Here is a 20,638-nt window from a genome sequence, read left to right on the forward strand (position 1 = left end):
TAAGGAAACCACATCAAAACTGATAAGCAGGTCGTCTGGGGACAGGGCAATCCCCTTGATTGTCGATACCAGGTCAGTAGAGTTTAGTACCGCAGAGGTGGTTTTTCCAGTGAAAGGCCGTAGGATTTCAGACAAAAAACGAGCCAGTTTATAGGTGGGGGAGTTGATAGTAGAGACAATGGGACGAAGAGGTGTATCTTTATGTATTTTGGCAAGCCGTATAATCTTGGTGGCCTGGCTGCAGAAGGTTTCAACGAGAACTGTTTGGTCTGATCAATTAATGCGGTTGAATCAGAAATGATTTGCTTGGTTTTAGAGACGAGGCTGTTGGTGGGGTCTCTTTTATTTTTGTATAGCTGCCATCGTTGAGTAGTTCTTGGATTTTTGTTGTATTCTGTTTTGTCCATGATGACAGTGGCATTGCCTTTGTCGGCTGAGAGGATGACAATGTCATCCCTCTTTTTTAATTGAGCTAATTCATAACGCTCATCTTTGCTGATGTTGCTAGCTGGCATCTTTGCATTTTTGAGAGTTGCAGAGATTTCAGATCTTGCTACGTCTGCAGCGATGGACTCAGGCCCTTGAAGCTACATCTACTCTAGCAATTATATCATTAACTGGTATGTGTCTAGGTGTGACTGCAAAGTTTAGTCCTTTAGCTAAAACGCATTTCAGACCTTGAGAAATAGAACTGTTACTGCGATTAATTATGACTTTGTTAACATCTAGCTTTTTAATGTGTGGGTCCGGTTCCTTGTTTGAGAGGCGGTTGAATTTGGAAATCAAGTTGTCCTTACATTTGGTCGACATAGCGGCAGCTGACGAGGCAGTCATTTTTTCTACATGTTCCCAATCCGATGCGGACATTGTTGCACTCAAAGATAAGTGTGATTTGTAGAGTGTCTTGTCTAACTGATCTAGATCGGTGCGCGTAAGTCTGATTTTCTCTGAGATAAGAGCTAAGCTAGTTCTAGACAGAATTCGTTTAGCATTAGAAGTTACAGCAGCAGATGTTAGTGTAAATGCGTTTGGTATTACCTTAGAGTCGCGGCATCTCTTCAGAAAGGTGAGAGACTCGATTAGCTGAGCCTTCTATCCCGGAGCTTGTTGAAGGATCTCAAAGTTATGTGGAAATCCTCCCCGTAGAGGCGGTTAAATTTCGATTTAAAGCTTTCGTGACTGCAGGGATAATCTTCTCGGTTCTTTCGGTAAAGTCACGTAGAAGGGAAGTAATAAAATAATAAAAACAAAACATAACAAAATAATATAATTCTCACGACGTTTCGGCCACAACGCAAGCAGCCGTCCTCAGGTGAAGAATGAAACACCACCAAGCTAGGAGCGTATATATAAGCTGGGTTGGGGGGGGGAGGTGGGAAGAAGAGCGCCTTAACAACATAATTTGCATATCAAGAGGAATTTAGCATATGAAAAATGCGTAGGAGGTGGATGGAGGGGTTTCAAGTTAATATTATGCCCGTGCATTATGCAGGATTAGCAGCATCAAAGGGAGGGGGAAGGGGGGTAGCATTAACAAAGGAAAGGAATGTTAATAGTATGTAGCTGCAGTTAAACAACAACGTAAAAAAAACTAAAGTGTAAACTGCATGAACAACTAAAGTATAAACTACATAGCATCATTAGTATACTTACTATACTCTACAATAAGCTGAGTTACTAACAGTAAGTAATATATTACAATTTTACGTCGTTTTAATGTAACACTATGTATTATTCTACCCACCTTAAAGTGTATCACAATGCTATATTTTACTATAAAATTACGATACTATATATTACTTTGTACATTGTATTAAGCATATAAATGTTATACTATTTGTTATTATACACTGTACCATTGACCGTCGTGTCAATGGGTGAATAGTGGGGGGGAAACTTGCAGCGGAGCAAAGAATCCAATCCCTGCGGAGAATACAATGCCAGTGAGTGGAACGCGGTCTGAAAGTCACTGTAAATGTGAACACAATCAGTTAAGATCCGAAATGGTTTTACGTCCTTCCAATGATTGCTAAGCCAGAATCCATCTTCTCGGTTGAAATTGTCTCTGTGTTTGTATATGTGGATAGCCTCATGAACGAATCTCTCATGATAGCCAGTTGGCTTGCAGAACCTCTGTCTTGGAGAAGTCAATGTCATGTGAGCCCACTGAATTGTAACAGTGATCTGCCACGGCTGAGGTGTTTGTCCTACCGTGTTTCAGGTCTGCTTTATGTTCATGGATGCGGTCCGAGACATGTCGTTTGGTTTCTCCAATGTAACTGCTACCACAGAGGAAACTTAGTTTGTAGACGCCAGGGTACTGTATGTCTGGAACCACATCTTTTACAGACGGGACCAGATCACGGATTTTATGTACTGTGTTGAATCGGACCTGGATCTTGTGTTTAATCAGGATTTTGGAGATCTTTTTTGTGACCCCAGCAATGTAGGGTAAGGTGATGGTCTTGAAAGGCTCCTCAACAGGATTCTTCTTGATGGTTGGAGTGATGCCTTGCGGATTGTGTAGTCGGAGTAACCATTAGCCTTAGAGCTTGGCGTACGTGTTTGAGTTCACTGGCAATGTGATCCTGGTCGGAAATACATTGGGCTCTATGGTATAGAGTCTTGATGAGGGAATTCTTCTGGGATGGATGGTGGTGAATCCGGTTTTAGGTAAGCATCCGTATGGGTGGCTTTCCTGTAGACAGAGTGGCTCATTGAACCATCAGGTCTCCTTTTAATTAGGACATCCAAAAAGGGTAGCTTGCCATCTTTTTCGACTTCCATGGTGAATCTGATGGCTGGGTGTATGGAATTGATGTGGTCGAGAAATTGGTTTAGAGCAGGCCGGCCATGTGGCCAGATGACAAAAGTGTCATCTACGTACCTCTTCCATAAGGTCGGGCGTAGAGTGGCAGTCTGGATGGCGTCAGTCTCAAATTTCTCCATGAAGATGTTGGCTACAACCGGAGATAGGGGGGAGCCCATGGGGTGCCCTCAGTTTGCTTGTAGAAAGTTCCATTCCAGGTGAAGTATGTATTGGTTAAGCAGTGTCTCACCAGGGGGGGTACCCCAGCATTCAGTCCTTGATGAACCAAGTCTTCAATGATCGCGATGGTGTCAGGTACAGGAACTTTGGTGAATAAGGAAACCACATCAAAACTGACAAGCAGGTCGTCTGGGGACAGGGCAATCCCCTTGATTGTCGATACCAGGTCAGTAGAGTTTAGTACCGCAGAGGTGGTTTTTCCAGTGAGAGGCCGTAGGATTTCAGACAAAAAACGAGCCAGTTTATAGGTGGGGGAGTTGATAGTAGAGACAATGGGACGAAGAGGTGTATCTTCTTTATGTATCTTTGGCAAGCCGTATAATCTTGGTGGCCTGGCTGCAGAATGTTTCAACGAGAACTGTTTGGTCTGATCAATTAATGCGGTTGAATCAGAAATGATTTGTTTGGTTTTAGAGACGAGGCTGTTGGTGGGGTCTCTTTTTATTTTTGTATAGCTGCCATTGTTGAGTAGTTCTTGGATTTTATAGTTGTATTCTGTTTTGTCCATGATGACAGTGGCATTGCCTTTGTCGGCTGAGAGGATGACAATGTCATCCCTCTTTTTTTATTGAGCTAATTCAAAACGCTCATCTTTGCTGATGTTGCTAGCTGGCATCTTAGCATTTTTGAGAGTTGCAGAGATTTCAGATCTTGCTACGTCTGCAGCGATGGGACTCAGGCCCTTGAAAGCTACATCTACTCTAGCAATTATATCATTAACTGGTATGTGTCTAGGTGTGACTGCAAAGTTTAGTCCTTTAGCTAAAACGGATTTCAGACCTTCAGAAATAGACTGTTACTGCGATTAATTACGACTTTGTTAACATCTAGCTTGTTAATGTGTGGGTCCGGTTCCTTGTTTGAGAGGCGGTTGAATTTGGAAATCAAGTTGTCCTTACATTTGGTCGACATAGCGGCAGCTGACGAGGCAGTCATTTTTTCTACATGTTCCCAATCCGATGCGGACATTGTTGCACTCAAAGATAAGTGTGATTTGTAGAGTGTCTTGTCTAACTGATCTAGATCGGTGCGCGTAAGTCTGATTTTCGCTGAGATAAGAGCTAAGCTAGTTCTAGGCAGAATTCGTTTAGCATTAGAAGTTACAGCAGCAGATGTTAGTGTAAATGCGTTTCGTAATACCTTAGAGTCGCGGCATCTCTTCAGAAAGGTGAGAGACTCGATTAGCTGAGCCTTCCTATCCCGGAGCTTGTTGAAGGATCTCAAAGTTATGTGGAAATCCTCCCCGTAGAGGCGGTTAAATTTCGATTTAAAGCTTTCGTGACTGCAGGGAATAATCTTCTTGGTTATTTCGGTAAAGTCACGTAGAAGGAAAGTAATAAAATAATAAAAACAAAACATAACAAAATAATATAATTCTCACGACGTTTCGGCCAAAACGCAAGCAGCCGTCCTCAGGTGTAGAATGAAACACCACCAAGCTAGGAGCGTATATATAAGCTGGGTTGGAGGGGGGGAGGTGGGAAGAAGAGCGCCATAACAACATAATTTGCATATCAAGAGGAATTTAGCATATGAAAAATGCATAGGAAGTGGACGGAGGGGTTTCAAGTTAATATTATGCCCGTGCATTATGCAGGATTAGCAGCATCAAAGGGAGGGGGAAGGGGGGTAGCATTAACAAAGGAAAGGAATGTTAATAGTATGTAGCTGCAGTTAAACAACAACGTAAAAAAAAAACTAAAGTATAAACTACATGAACAACTAAAGTATAAACTACATAGCATCATTATACTTACTATACTCTACAATAAGCTGAGTTACTAACAGTAAGTAATACATTACAATTTTACGTCGTTTTAATGTAACACTATGTATTATTCTAACCACCTTAAAGTGTATCACAAAGCTATATATTTACTAAAATTACGATACTATATATTACTTTGTACATTGTATTAAGCATATAAATGTTATACTATTTGTTATTATACACTGTACCATTGACCGTCTTGTCAATGGGTGAATAGTGGGGGGGAAATCTTGCAGCGGAGCAAAGAATCCATTCCCTGCGGAGAATACAATGCCAGTGAGTGGAACGCGGTCTGAAAGTCACCGTAAATGTGAACACAATCAGTTAAGATCCGAAATGGTTTGTTACGTCCTTCCAATGATTGCTAAGCCAGAATCCATCTTCTCGGTTGAAATTGTCTCTGTGTTGTATATGTGGATAGCCTCATGAACGAATCTCTCATGATAGCCAGTTGGCTTGCAGACAACCTCTGTCTTGGAGAAGTCAATGTCATGTGAGCCCACTGAATTGTAACAGTGATCTGCCACGGCTGAGGTGTTTGTCCTACCGTGTTTCAGGTCTGCTTTATGTTCATGGATGCGGTCCGAGACATGTCGTTTGGTTTCTCCAATGTAACTGCTACCACAGAGGAAACTTAGTTTGTAGATGCCAGGGTACTGTATGTCTGGAACCGCATCTTTTACAGACAGGACCAGATCACGGATTTTATGTACTGTGTTGAATCGGACCTGGATCTTGTGTTTAATCAGGATTTTGGAGATCTTTTTTGTGACCCCAGCAATGTAGGGTAAGGTGATGGTCTTGAAAGGCTCCTCAACAGGATTGTTCTTGATGGTTGGAGTGATGGCCTTGCGGATTGTGTAGTCGGAGTAATCATTAGCCTTAAGAGCTTGGCGTACGTGTTTGAGTTCACTGGCAATGTGATCCTGGTCGGAAATGCATTGGGCTCTATGGTATAGAGCAGGGGTCCTCAAACTTTTTAAACAGGGGGCCAGTTCACTGTCCCTCAGACCGTTGGAGGGCCGGACTATAGTTAAAAAAAAAAAACTATGAACAAATTCCTATGCACACTGCATATGTCTTATTTTGAAGTGAAGAAACAAAACGGGTACAAATACAATATTTAAAATAAAGAACAAGTAAAGTTAAATCAACAAACTTGCCAGTATTTCAATGGGAACTATGGGCCTGCTTGTGGCTAATGAGATGGTCAATGTCCGGTTCCATATTTGTCACTGCTAGTCGTAACAAGTGATGCAAGTGTGCATCCGTTAGTCTAGATCTGGTTGGAGATTTCAAATGTTTAATTCTGGAAAAAGTCTGTTCACAGACATAAGTGCTGCCAAAGATGGTTGCCATTTTGAGTGCATGGTTCCTGAGAGGATATGTCTCAGAGGGGAGAGATGCATTGAAATTATGAAGGCTGTGACATGAATGCGTTTCAGAGAGTCACAATTCTGCAGTTCAGCCAGTTCCATTTGGTAAATTGTATCCACATTTTCAATGTCAATAGAAAATGGATTACGGAAAAGCTGTATGTCCTGTTCATGGAGATGAAGCTCTTTAAATCCAAATTGGAACTCCTTTTGCAATTTTTCCAGTGAATCCACACATGTTTTGTTTGGGAATGCAACCAATGGTTTTTCCGCTAACAGATTTTGAGTTGTGGGGAGATGGCAGAAGTTTTCCTCCTTCACTTGTTTGATGAGGAGGCCTAATTTTACTTCAAATGCTTTGACATGTGATTGCATATCACAGATGAGCTTCCCCTTTCCTTGAAGTTGCACATTGAAACTGTTGAGTAGCTCTGTTACATCTGTCAGAAAGGCAATGTGCCATTTTTATTCTGCATCATTGAGCTCTGGTACTTCTTGTTTTTTTAAAGCAGAAAAACTGTAATCTGTGGAAGTAAGTCATAGAAACGTTTCAAAACTCTCCCTCGACTCAGCCAACGGACTTCTGTGTGATACAAAACATCTTCATAGTCAACATTTAGCTCAGACAGAAATTCCTGAAATTGTCTGTGGTTTAGTGCATGAGCTCTAATGAAGTTAACACAAGATACCACAATTTTCATAACAGAGTCCCACTTCAGTGATTTACTACACAGCGCTTGTTGGTGGATGAGGCAATGTATGGCTATTGGATGAGAATGGTTATGTTTGTCCATCTCTTGGTTAATGCGAGCAATTACTCCTTTCTTAGACCCCACCATGCTAGGAGCACCATCAGTTGTCACACTGGCTAGTTTAGCCCAGTTCAGCTCCAAACTATTCACAGTTTGGCAAACTTTTCATAGATATCCTCTCTTCTTGGTTCTTTCGGTAAAGTCACGTAGAAGGGAAGTAATAAAATAATCAAAATAAAACATAACAAAATAATTGCATATCAAGAGGAATTTAGCATATTATGGGAAATGCAGGAATGTGATTAGTACTACATATGCAGCGCGGGCATATGTAGTACTAATCACATTCCTGCATTTCCCATAAATATGCTAAATTCCTCTTGATATGCAAATTATTTTGTCAAGGCGCTCTTTCCCCCGTTTCCAACCCAGCTTATATATGCTCCAAGCTCGTGTGCTGTTTCATTCAGACGCTGTCTCCCGACAGACCTGGTTTTCACCTGAGGACGGCTGCTTGTGTTGTGGCCGAAACGTCGTGAGAATTATTTTATTATGTTTTATTATTTTATTATTTCCCTTCTATGTGACTTTACCGAAAAAACCAAGAAGATGAATCCCTGCAGTCACGAAAGCTTTAAATCGAAAGATATCCTCTCCTGTAGATGTTCCTTTGATGCTTTGCAGTGCAGCAAGCTCTTCTGTGACTTCGAAATAGTCATTCGTCCCACGAATAAAAATTAGAAGTTGTGCAGAATCACGAACATTATTGCTTTCGTCGAGTGCCGAGGAAAAATAGGAAAGTTTTTTGTGGAGTTTTGCAAATGCTGATGCAAATTGTCTCCCATTTCTTCAATCCTCCGTGTAATTGTAGGTCCTGAAAGACTCACTGTACTAAATAAATCGGCCTTCTCTGGACACATCTCTTTGGCAACAGAAAGAAGGCATTCTTTAATAAATTCTCCTCCACGAATGGTCTGCCAGTGCACGCTATTAGCTTGGCAACTTGAAAACTTGCTCGCAGTGATGAAATATTTATCTGCTTCTGCTTCACAAAAGTATTTTACTGAGTTGTTAATGTATTTTTCAGTTTTAATATTTTATCCTTTCTCACTTCTCCGACCAAACAATCATATTTATCTTTATGTTGAGTTTCATAGTGTCGACGTAAATTGTATTCTTTGAACACAGACACTATATTCTGGCATATCAGACACACAGCTCTTTCCTTGTACTGCATGAAAAAGTAATCATAAGTCCACTGTTATTTGAATATCCTACACTCCGAGTCAATTTTCTCTTTCTTGACATCATTGTTTCCTAGGGAGTCAAAATTGCTATTAGTAAAATACCAATATATATAGTGCTACAAAAACAATATACCAGCAATAACTTTGCCCACACAGAGACATACAGACTGCACTGCCCATCAATGCAGTCTGATTGGGGGAACTCCGCCCCCTCTCCCTCTTCCACCAATGACCGTCCTTCTCATGTAGAAAAAAAGTAACAGACAGGCAGCGGCGGCAAAAACGCCCGGCGGGCCGGATAAATGTCCTCGGCGGGCCGCATGTGGCCCGCGGGCCGTAGTTTGAGGACCCCTGGTATAGAGTCTTGATGAGGGAATTCTTCTGGGATGGATGGTGGTGGGAATCCGGTTTTAGGTAAGCATCCGTATGGGTGGCTTTCCTGTAACAGAGTGCTCATTGAACCATCATGTCTCCTTTTAATTAGGACATCCAAAAAGGGTAGCTTGCCATCTTTTTCGACTTCCATGGTGAATCTGATGGCTGGGTGTATGGAATTGATGTGGTCTGGAGAATTGGTTTAGAGCAGGCCGGCCATGTGGCCAGATGACAAAAGTGTCATCTACGTACCTCTTCCATAAGGTCGTGCTAGAGTGGCAGTCTGGATGGCGTCAGTCTCAAATTTCTCCATGAAGATGTTGCTACAAACCGGAGATAGGGGGGAGCCCATTGGGGTGCCCCTCAGTTTGCTTTGTAGAAAGTTCCATTCCAGGTGAGTATGTATTAGTTAAGCAGTGTCTCACCAGGGGGGGGTACCCCAGCATTCAGTCCTTGATGACCACGTCTTCAATGATTGCCATGGTGTCAGGTACAGGAACCTTTGGTAAAAAATGAAATTAAAATTTATAAAAATAAAATAAAAATCACGACGGTCCCCACCTGATGACGGAGACCTTGTGGTTGCTCCGAAACGTCGTGATTTTTATTATTTTATTTTTTACATTTAAATTTAAATTTTTTACTACGTGACTTTACCGAAAGAACTAAGAGTATTCTAATATTTAATATACATTTTTAAAAAAACCTCTGCAAAAAATGTGAGCTATTAGTGGTGAGTTTAACACGTATGTTTTCGCTATATCAACATCATCCATAAAACGGTATGCGATCTAAACCAAAATACCCCCCTTTATTATAGAGTAATGGGCTAACAAACGACCCAGATGTGTTATTTAATACATTTCGATTTAAAGCTTTCGTGACTGCAGGGATTCATCTTCTTGGTTCTTTCGGTAAAGTCACGTAGAAGGGAAATATAAATAATAAAATAAAACATAATAAAATATTCTCACGACGTTCCGCCACAACGCAAGCAGCCGTCTCAGGTGAAGAATGAAAAAAAAATACTTAATAAATGTTATACTCAACTAAAACAACACGTATCTGGACAATACAGCCTCGAGGTGAATGCCTCATCTAACACTCTACAGAAGTCGTCCCCAGCTCCACTCTGCACTGCTGGGTGATGTTTGTGCTCAGCTCCATTGCCGCTCCAAGCATCTGAACCACGTGGCCGAGTGGGGGAGGGTCTTTATACCCGAGGCGAGGTCTGTGTCGTCATCCACCAATGGGGTGACGCCTCTAGCGCCTGGCCGCAACGTCACGTGGTCGTCAACAACAAGTGACGTCACGCGATTTTGGACGATTTTGACCCTCCCCCCTCGTCACACGGCGTCACAAAAAGTCAGACCCCCCCCCCCCCACCTCAAATATGACGTCACAAAGCTCTGCCCCCCCCCCTCCATTTTGAAAAAAAACAATTCAAATGGCTTTAAACTGTTGTCATTGTCGTGCGTATTTAATGTGGCGCTGCACTCTGATGTTGTAGGAGAGTTGTCATAACAACTAGTGTTGTTATAACAATCCCATATTCATTTAAAGTTGCGTATTTAGATGTGACGTCACAATTTCTCACTCCCCCCTCCTCCTCGTCACACTCGTCACAAATGTCTGACCCCCCCCAGGTGCGTGACGTCATTTATGGACGGCCCCTAAGTGTGTCGTAAACAATAACATAAATATATAATAAATATAATATAAAAATATATAAAAAATATTGGTTTCATGTTTTATTATTTTATTATTTCCCTTCTACGTGACTTTACCGAAAGAACAAAGAATGTGAATCCCTGCAGTCACGAAAGCTTTAAATCAAAACTGCAACACGATGTTGTCCCCGGGTAGTGTTATGTTTAATTGGCTATGCCTAAAATGGATAGAAAGTGGCAATTATCATTCCCCACAAACTTTGCTTTTGTGACCAGGACTTTGTGTGTCCTGGTCACAAAAGCAAAGTTTGTGGGGAATAATAGTAACCCACTTTCTGTACTTTTGAGGCATTAGCAATTAGAAAATAGTACTCACTACCCAGGACAAAAAAACATGCTTTTGTTACAGTGTTGTCACGATTCACCACCAGCACGATCCACGATTCACCAGCTCTACGATCCACCAGCATCACGATCCACGATCCACCAGCTCCACGATCCATCAGCACCACGATCCACCAGCTCCACGATCCACCAGCACCACGATCTACCAGCACCACGATCCACCAGCTCCACGATCCATCAGCATCATGATCCAACCAGCACCGCGATCCACCAGCACCACGATCTACCAGCACCACAATCTACCAGCACCACAATCACCAGCTCCACAATCCACCAGCTCCACAATCCACCAGCTCCACGATCCATCAGCACCACGATCCACCAGCTCCACAATCCACCAGCATCATGATCCACCAGCTCCACAATCCACCAGCACCACGATCCATCAGCCTCATGGCGCCTGGATCCGTCTCCCTCCACGCTCCTGCAAAGCGCCAGTTTCTGGGGTCTCTCCTCGCCGTCTGCGTCGCTCACGAAGGTAACGAGGCGAGTGGGGGGCGGGGTGGGGTGGGGGCTCAAGCATCATCGCTCTTTGCCGGCTCCGCAGTCTTTCATCGTGAATGTGACGGGGCACGTGGAGAGAGAGAGAGGAGAGAGAGAGACACCGCCAACTTCTGTACGTGTTGTTTACGTCGTTTATTGTGGAAGTTCGGTCACAGTTCCTGTGATCACTGTTTCATTGCTTTCATGGCTTGATTTTGGTGATTTTCGAAAAGTGTATTGGTTTGGCCATGTTTGTGTTGTTGTAGTACAGAGTTCGACTGATGGCCTTAATCTAAGTTGTCTTGTGGTTGTTTGACTTGCATCCCACTGGGATTTTTGCACACAGCGTTGGTGTGTAACGGTGCTTTTTCTGTAATATTTTGCTGTCTTTTCTTGGATTTCTGTTTGCACTCAGTTACATATTCACTTTGAGATGTTTTTTGTTCATGTTTTAGTTTTTTTGTTTGTTGCGATTGCACCCGATTCAAGAGCCGAATGGTTCACAGGGCTATACCTAATACATGAACTTTGAAACTTTGATATATTCTAGATGTGAAGCTTTCGTGACTGCAAGGATTCATAGTCTTAGGCTTTTTCGGTAAAGTCACGTAGGTAAAAATAAAAAAATAATAGAAATAAATAATAATTCACGACGTTTCGGAGGCAAAACATTACGAAGAGAAATCCCTCTACGATTTCAACAACATCCACGGGGCCTTTTTGGAATTTCAAGTTGTCTCCTGGAGCCTGGTAGGGCCCATCCACGGTAGTTGCAGAGGGAGTTTGTGTTGAGTCCAATGTGCCTGTAAGCAGATAACTGGTTCAGTGAGATAAAAAAGTTTCATGTCAATGATGGAAAATAAAATACTTCACATTTTAGCCTCATTTTTAAATAATCGTTTGTTTTACACCAAAGACTGTATATAACACCGTATTCTCGAGAATATAAAATGCTGCTGAAAATAAGAAATTTTAATTATGCAGGGGGCAGGGGGGGGGTCTTATAATCCAGAGAATACGATGTCAGCGATAACGACATTTCCCATTGGTATTCTCTGACAGATGACCCCACTCGCTTGGTTTACCTTGAGTAGAGTCGGGGAAAATGCATGGCCATTGTGCCATTGCTGTCGCAGAGTGTTCACTCCGCACACTTCACCAACAAACACATCGTCCTGCTGCTGCGGAGGGAGCTGGTAGGAACGTGGGTTGCTCGGTCAATGGCCTGCAGGGTCAACAGCGGCGTGGTGTATTCCACCAATATGCCCGACTGAGGGCGGGCACAAGCCGGCGTGAGTAGGTTCAACGTTGATAAGGGCACCACGGGGTGACCAGCCTTTTCCCACCCAGCCCCACCCCTCCCAGCCCCACCCTCCCCACCCAGCCCCTCCCACCAGCCCCACCTTCCCCACCCAGCCCCTCCCCACCCAGCCCCTACCCTCCCAACCCCTACCCACCCAGCCCCTCCCGACCCAGCCCCACCTTCCCCACCCAACCCCTCCCCACCCAGCCCCTACCCACCCAACCCCTCCCCACTCAGCCCCTACCCACCCAGCACCTCCCCACCCAGCCCCACCCTCCCTACCCAGCCCCTCCCCACCCCCCTACCACCCAGCCCCCCCCCCTTCCCCACCCAGCCCCTACCCAGCCCCTCTTTGCACGGCGGACACAATAATCTCCTGTGGGCTGGTGTAACCAAGAGTTCCTACCAGTAAAAACATGTGACTCTCATTGTGTTGACTTGATGTGTCTCCCCGGCCTCGCGGCTCTGCACATCCCCACGTTGTGACGACCAGCTGTTCGGGGCTGAATGTTGCGCCTTGTCTCCTGCAGTCAATATCCTCGACTCAAAGAGCGCACTGGGGGAGCCTGGCTGGATTGCCTCACCACCTGAAGGGGTAAGAAAACAAAATGACCACCTACGGATATTGGTACTGTATGAGTGCAGGCTCATGCAGCCAGTTATGGCTGCAGGGTTTGGTGTTGTTTATGTCGTTTATTGTGAAAATTCGGTCACAGTTCCTATGATCACTGTTTCATGCTTTAATGGCTTTATTTTGATGATTTCGAAAAGTTTTTTGATTTGGCCATGTTTGTTTCTTGTAGTACGGAGTTAGACTGATGGCCTTAATCTAAATTTGTCTTTTGGTTGTTGTTGTTTGACTTGCATCCCACTGGGATTTTTCTACACAGTGTTGGTGTGTACGGTGCATTTTTTTCTGGAATTTTTGCTGTTTTTTCCCCTGGATTTTCAGTTTGCACATAGTCACATAGTCACTTTAAGATTTCGATTTAAAGCTTTCGTGACTGCAGGGATTCATCTTATTGGTTCTTTCGGTAAAGTCTCGTAGAAGGGAAATAATAAAATAATAAAAATAAAATATTAAATTCTCACGACGTTTCGGCCACAACGCAAGCAGCCGTCCTCAGGTGAAGAACAGGTCTGTCGGAAAGACAGCGTCCGAATGAGTAGTAGTGCTTATCACAACTTGGGATTTATTCCCGGCCATGTACACCGGTTTTGGAACGTTTACTGGCCCTCCATGAGGTCAACTTTGTCCTAAAAGAGTCCTTGGAATCGTGTTAAAACATATTCACGACAGAGTCAAAGGTCCATCCCCTCATACAGCATGCCAGTGATCACCAGGAGATCCTCTGATTTTCAGCCAAACATTCAAATAATGTTTAATTTGTTGCGACTAATTAATAAGTTGATAATTGGTTATTTACCCTTCTATCTGGCAACAAAACTGACACCTTTTTACAAGGAGTCATGTTTGCATAGACCACAATACCTGCAGTCATAATACAAACAAAGACATAACTCTGATAATGTGCACTGTCCTTGAAGTTGATTGGTCCACACCCGAGACAGCTTTCCTTAGAGCCTAGTCTCACATGGGTTGGACCAGATGACGCCAAAAGGTGTGGACCAATCAACTTCAAGGACAGTGCACATTATCAGAGTTATGTCTTTTGTTTGTATTATGACTGCAGGTTTTGTTGCCAGATAGAAGGGTAAAAAACCAATTATCATATTTTTATTGGCAAATGAGGTTCCCATAGTGTAGATAATTAATAAGTGTCGGAATAATTGTGATCGTTGCCTAAAAAGCTAAGCAGCATTGAGCCTGGTCGGTAGTTGGATGAGTGACCACCAGGTACCACCACCAGGTGTTGTTGGCATGGGGATGCCGGAGATGGTCAGGAGATGACGGTGCTGAGTGGCACCACCTCGTAACTGTGGTGGATTTTCTCCGGGCACTCAGTTGGGCAGGACTGTGGTGCCAAACCATATTCGGGGAGGATCCTGTGAGTCTTTTTATCTGGAAATAATTTACATCATTGCTATTGTAATAAAGGTCGTAGAAGCGACTTCTGGAATCCGGTCTTTATTTGTCTTTCATTACAACACTCCACCACGCTGCTGACAGGCAGCGTGAGAGGGATAGAGAGAGAGAGACACGCGCGGCCACGTGGCAGCCTGGACCCCGCTTCAGCGTGGCCTCTCCCTCCGTTCATTCTAGTTCTGACCACGCGTCGACATTTTCACCCCCCCCCGCACGATTCCCCCGACGCGACGGCGCAAAGCGAGGAGGGAGGTGTCCTCCATTTGGAGGCGCCCCCACTCCGCAACCGACAACCCCAGCAAGGAATCCCTCCCTTCTTGCTCGATAGGACCGGCAACGGAAGGCGCATCGGCGGCGGCTGCTAAAACCGAATTAGAGCTGACATTCGGAGGTCTGCAACGCCACGAACCCAGCAGGCAAGCGCACTCAGAAGTGGGTGGTAACCGGGACAGAGCGTCCGCATTGGTGTGGCGAGTGCCCTTACGATAGGTAGTCGCAAAATCGAAATCCTGAAGGATTTCCAAACATCAAGACAATTGTCCCGATGGCTGTTGAACCCGCAAAGCATACTGCAGCGCCGCATGATCTGTGCGGACGGTGAAACCGCCGACCGTACAGATATGGGCGGTATTGTTGAATGAAGTACACGATTGCCAATAGTTCCCTACGGGTAACGCAGTATCTTTGCTCCGCCGGAGACAACACCCGACTGCCGTACGCAACCACATGTTCCACGCCCCCAATAACCTGGGAGAGAACGCCCCCGATGCCCGTGTTGCTTGCGTCTGTATCGAGCAAGAAGGGTTTTGTAAAATCCGGGTAACTCAATGGCGGAGCCCCGACTAGGGCGTCCCGGAGCGAGTGAAAAGCGGCGTCTTCCTCCTCACCCCAATGAAATTTGACCCCCTTAGATGTCAAGGCATGTAAGGGTTTCGCAATGGTAGCGAAATCAGTGACAAACCGGCGGTAGTATGATGCGAATCCGATGAAACTCCTGACCTCACCCACCGAGGTGGGAGTCGGCCAGGAGCGAACACATTTCGTTTTGGCGGGATCAGTGGCAATGCCTGAACAGCCCACAATGTGACCCAAATAGCGCACCGATTCGCGGAGCAAGAAACACTTCTGGGGCTTGAACTTCAAATTAGCAGCCCGCATTTTGAGAAAAACGGCACGCAACCTCTGGAGGTGTTAATCGAATGTTCTACTAAAGACGATGACATCGTCTAGGTAAATCAGACACGATTCCCACTGCAAGCCAGCCAGAACCAATTCCATTAATCGCTGAAAAGTTGCCGGCGCGGAATGTAATCCCATCGGCAAGCGATTAAATTGGAAAAGGCCCTGTGGCGTATGGAAAGCAGTTTTCGGTTTGGATTCGTCATCCAGAGGCAGCTGCCAGAACCCGGACAATAAATCCAATGTGGAGAAGAATCGCGCCCCTGCCAGGGCATCAAGCGATTCGTCCACCCGGGGAAGCGGGTATGCGTCGGCTACAGAAATTTTGTTAAGCCGACGGAAATCCACACAAAAGCGCAATGATCCGTCGTGTTTTTTAACCAGAACGATCGGCGCGCCCCAAGGGCTGCTGGAAGGGGATATGATATCCGCAGCTAGCATGTCGTCTACAGCCGATTTAACATGCTCCTTTTCGGCGGGACTTAACCGAAATGGATTTTGGCGGATTGGCGCGCTGTCACCCGTGTCAATATGGTGTTTCAGCAATTTAGTACAGCCAATATCGTATTTATTTAGACTAAAAACGTCTGAAAATTCGCGAAGGAGGACTCGAAGCCTCTCACGCTGTGGACCGGACAGGTCCACCGATCCCGCGCAAAGCGCATCGAGCCACCCCTCATCACAATCCGAATGTGGTAGCGAGGGCGAACCGGCGCTCACCTGAGCAACAACCGGTTCCTCCCGAGGCACCGGCGTTGCGTGCGCGAGCACGGTCCCCTGAGGAACCACGGCCGTTCGCGACCCCACATTGAGGACCGCGATGAAGGGGTCCTCGTCCCCTTTGACCAGGGTCTGGGCCGCTACCAAGTCGGGTCCTGTTGACCTCGGCCCTCGATGGTCCCAACAGAACCCCCCGATCCCCGACGCCCTCCCCAAACGGTCGGCGCAGCCTAAGAGGTACGAGCATTTGAGCTCCTGGCGGTACACGTACCGTCCTCGCGACCAGCGCCGGTACCGTCGCAAACGCCGTACGGACAGTGGTAGCGGGGGATGACAAAAAGGCCATACGTCGCCCCGACGGAAGTTCAATGCATCCTTGGTCGATTAGTATACGAATGGGCATTTTGGCCAAGAAATCCGTCCCCAACAGGCACGGAACCGCCAGCGAGGAGGAGACCAATATCGGGCCGGATAATTTAATGTCCCCAATACAAATTTGCGCGCGGATCTGTCCGATAATGCCCAACGAACCCCCGTTAGCAGCGTAACATGGGACATCAACAGGGAGCAAGGGACGACTTTGAATGGGGAGAATGTTGTAAATCAAATCAGACACAATAGTCGCCGATGCTCCCGTATCAATCAAGACCCGTACCTCGACCCCATCAATATGTCCCACAACAACCGACGACCCCGACGACGCGGCAACAACACGATGAGCCAACTCGGACCACTGGGTCGGTTGGACCGCACACCCGACGGAGGTACGTTTTGGCGTGACAATGGATAATTTCTGACCCCCGTTCGTTGCGGTGTGTGAGTGAGTGGCAGGTGTGTGTGTGGGCCAACCATGTGGGGTGCCACGACTCGCCGGATTTTGCTGGGGAGACTTGGGTCGAGGCGCGACGTCCTGGCGAGGCGTCGCACCACGCTGCCGAGGAGCCCGGCATCCTGACGCCACATGGCCCTGGAGGCCACAGTTGTAGCAGCGCGTGAGTGTTGCTGATGGCTTGGGCTGATCCCGGCGGCTCGGTTCGTCCCGAGCTGGCCGTACTCCGGACCTCCACTCCGTCGGGCGATCCACAGCGCAGATGTCTTCCGCTGGGAGGGCGGATGCAGCCACGGTATGGCTGACCTTCGCTTTGCTGGCCTTCCGACGTTGGGCCAGCAGGTTGGCATGGATGTGCCGGGCGGCCGTCAACGAACACATTTTTGCGTCGTCCTCAGCCAAGACGACGATGTCCAAATCATCGGCCAGCAGCAGTAGCTTTTCCGTGACCATGGCGTCCACCCCATCCTCGTCCATCCATGGAAAAGCCGTTTTCGCCAGGGCCAGGAGAGCCGTGCGGTACGCCAGGGGCGACTCCTTGGCGCCCCGCTGGCGATCGTAAAACAGCTGGCGACAGTCCGAGGGTGGTCCATAGACCGCGGCGAGGAGTTGCAGCGCCATTTGCAGCGTGGCGCGCTTCGCCCTTGGTGCCGAGGTGAGAGTGGCGAGGGCATCGCTGTCAAGCATCGCCGGCAGCGCACGTAACGCCTCGTCATCGGTCCATTTCGCCATCTCTTGATGGGCGAGGAAGCGCCTCCGGAAGCCACCCCAGTCGCCTTCTCCTCCCATGAATTCCTTGAGAGGTGGCAGTCGCTGTTGCAGCGCAGCGTCCGTAGGCGAAAAACGCTCTCCGTCACTCCGTGCAGCTTTGGCGGGCTGGGCGCGTGGCAACGGCGGTTGCTGTGGTGACGTTTTGTTGTCCGCCGCTGCCGACGTGGCTTGTGGTTGGTGAGTATCGGCCACGTGACGTAGCCCCGCCTCGCCGTCAGCCTGCACTGTACTTATGGCGGGAACTCCAAACTCAGCGTCTCTGGAAATGGCGGGAAACGGCATCGTATGTTGGCCGCCATCGCCCCGTGCAGCTCCTCCCGTCCCCAGTCGGGTAATCTGTTCCAGTGTGGTGGCTGCAGCATAGAGCAATTCTGCCAGTCGAGAGTGGGCCAGCCACAGTCCTTCAGACGACGGTTCCCACTCGTCTTGACGTTGCGGTGTGGGTGGACTTGGCCCCTGCTGCTCGAGTCCGCCCTCAGCCATTTCTGGCTCAAAGTCAGCCGAGGTTTCCTCCGCCCCCGTCTCTCTGGTAGGAGTTGTCCGTCGTGTCTCCATCCTTGTAGAACCACTTCCGACACCAGATGTAGTAAGGTTCCCGGAGACTTGACAACGTAGTTGGAGGCACACGCTTGTTTATTAACACCAGCAAGTAACAGGCAACTTACAGTACTTGAAGGGGTATCGGCCCCTTCACCCGTCTACACTACGGAACACAACAGCCTGACTCACAGCTAGCTTACAGCTAGGTTACGGCACCCGGAATACCCAGTCCGGCTCTTAGAAGAGCGTCGGTCCTGGGCTCTTAGGGCCACGCCGCTGGCTTGCCTGGTCGGCCCTGAAAAGGGCAGCGATCCCAGGGAGTTCCAGGGCCTGTCTAGCGAGTCTTCTTTCTTCACTGGTTACAGCTTAACACTAGACCCCGAGCCGTCCGGCTCGCCACCTTAAATAGCCATCCCCCCTTGAGGGGTGGGGCTGTGGGGGATCCCAGCTCCGCAATAGCCCCCCAGGATAACAACGCGGACGTCGCAGTAAACACCGTCTTCGCGTCCCGATGTAGCCACGCCCATTGTGTTTGTTTGCCATCCGTGGCAAGTCTAAATCCGGCCGTCTACAACGGCTACAACGGCTCTACAACGGCTCTACACTTGTAAGAGCCGAGCAGGGCAAGCCAGGGGCGACCTCAGAGCAGCGAGGTCTGTGTCCTTGTGAGGGCCAGACTCGTGTGGCTGAGGGTCGGACCTGAGCCGAAACTGGGCCAGGTCAGTTAGCCTCCACTAGGATGGTCTGAGATAGAGGGGTGTAGTAGGAGCTCACGAGGAACGTTCGCTGAGGAACACATCCTCTAGTACAGTGGTTCTTAACCTTTTTGGAGGTACCGAACCCCACCAGTTCATTTGCGCATTCACCGAACCCTTCTTAATTGTAAAAATAAAATATGATTTTTTCAAATTAAAAACATAGGTATATTTTTTACTGGTGCACAATCATATGAGTCGGGTGTGTGTCTTAACCTCCGCCGAACCCCTGAGACTGACTCACCGAACCCCTGGGGTTCGATCGAACCCAGGTTAAGAACCACTGCTCTAGTGTTAGGGTTCGCTACGTGCTGCTGTATCGTAGCTCTTTTAATCAATAAGTGTTGCCTCCATCGACGTCTCCTGCACTACTTATGCTCACTACACATACTCACGTTGAGCTTATTTTGTACCCTCCGAAGCTAACCATGCTAATCGGAGGTGTGACGAAGGACAACATTCAATCCGTGCAATGATGACCATGAAACTCCTTGAACGACTAGCCCTCGCCCAGCTAAAACCACACATCACCTCCTCCGCAAACTACTGCTGCTTCCAGTCAGCTTACCGTCAAAACTATTCCACAGAAACAGCACTCACTAGAGTGATCGATGACATTTTAACGATCATTGATTCCGGCTCAACTGTTGCACTTATAAGTCTGGACATTTCGTCAGCCTTCGACACCATCAACCATTCGCTCCTTACATCCCTCCTGAAATCCGACTTCGGTATATGCGGTTCAGCACTCAAGTGGATAGTTTCGTACCTTTCTGACCGGCAATCTTCAGTCAGGGTGGGCATGTTCACATTGCCTGAAACAACAGCATTAAGCGGGGTTCCCCAAGGCTCTGTACTAGGTTCCCTGCTCTTCACAGCCTACACTTCCCCGATCGGCCGGCTCATTGCAAGCTTCGGTGTTAAGCATCACTCATACGCGGATGACACGATTATATTCACCGCCATCGATTATAGAAATGCATCTGGATTCGAGAGGCTCTCGGAATGTACCACCACCGTGCAACAATGGTTCACTGCACACAACCTAGCCCTTAATCCGAAAAAGTCAGTGGCCATCATGTTAGGTACCAAGCAACGTCTTAATTCAGCAGCACTCCCCACACACATACACATCTTCGGTCACAGCATCAAGTTCACCGACCACTTCAGCTACCTCGGTGTCATCCTAGATTCAACTTTATCCTTCGACCGTCAAACCAACCATATCATCAGCTCATGTAACTTTCACCTGAAGGCTCTTAGACACATACGTCCTCTCATCTCTACTGAAATTGCCAACACATTGGCATGTTGCATAGTTGGGTCTCGCCTTGACTATTGTAACTCCGTCCTAGTCCGGACCTCC

The 20,638-nt window shown here is 47.0% G+C and overlaps 1 protein-coding gene across 1 annotated transcript in view; it reads left to right on the top strand.

The window, feature by feature from the left end:
• LOC133361929 (adhesion G protein-coupled receptor L3-like) overlaps positions 1–20,638 on the top strand; it is a gene marked incomplete at its 5' end in the record, with an annotated part of 40,748 nt that overhangs the window by 16,119 nt on the left and 3,991 nt on the right. The window contains one exon of the mRNA XM_061580903.1: positions 12,962–13,026. Coding sequence (XP_061436887.1) covers positions 12,962–13,026 — 65 coding nt within the window. The remainder of the gene's footprint in view (positions 1–12,961; positions 13,027–20,638) is intronic.

Source organism: Lethenteron reissneri, unplaced genomic scaffold, assembly GCF_015708825.2.
Source record: "Lethenteron reissneri isolate LAM-NWPU_2019-01 unplaced genomic scaffold, ASM1570882v1 scaffold_1294, whole genome shotgun sequence".
In the NCBI taxonomy this organism is placed as follows: Eukaryota; Metazoa; Chordata; class Hyperoartia; order Petromyzontiformes; family Petromyzontidae; genus Lethenteron; species Lethenteron reissneri.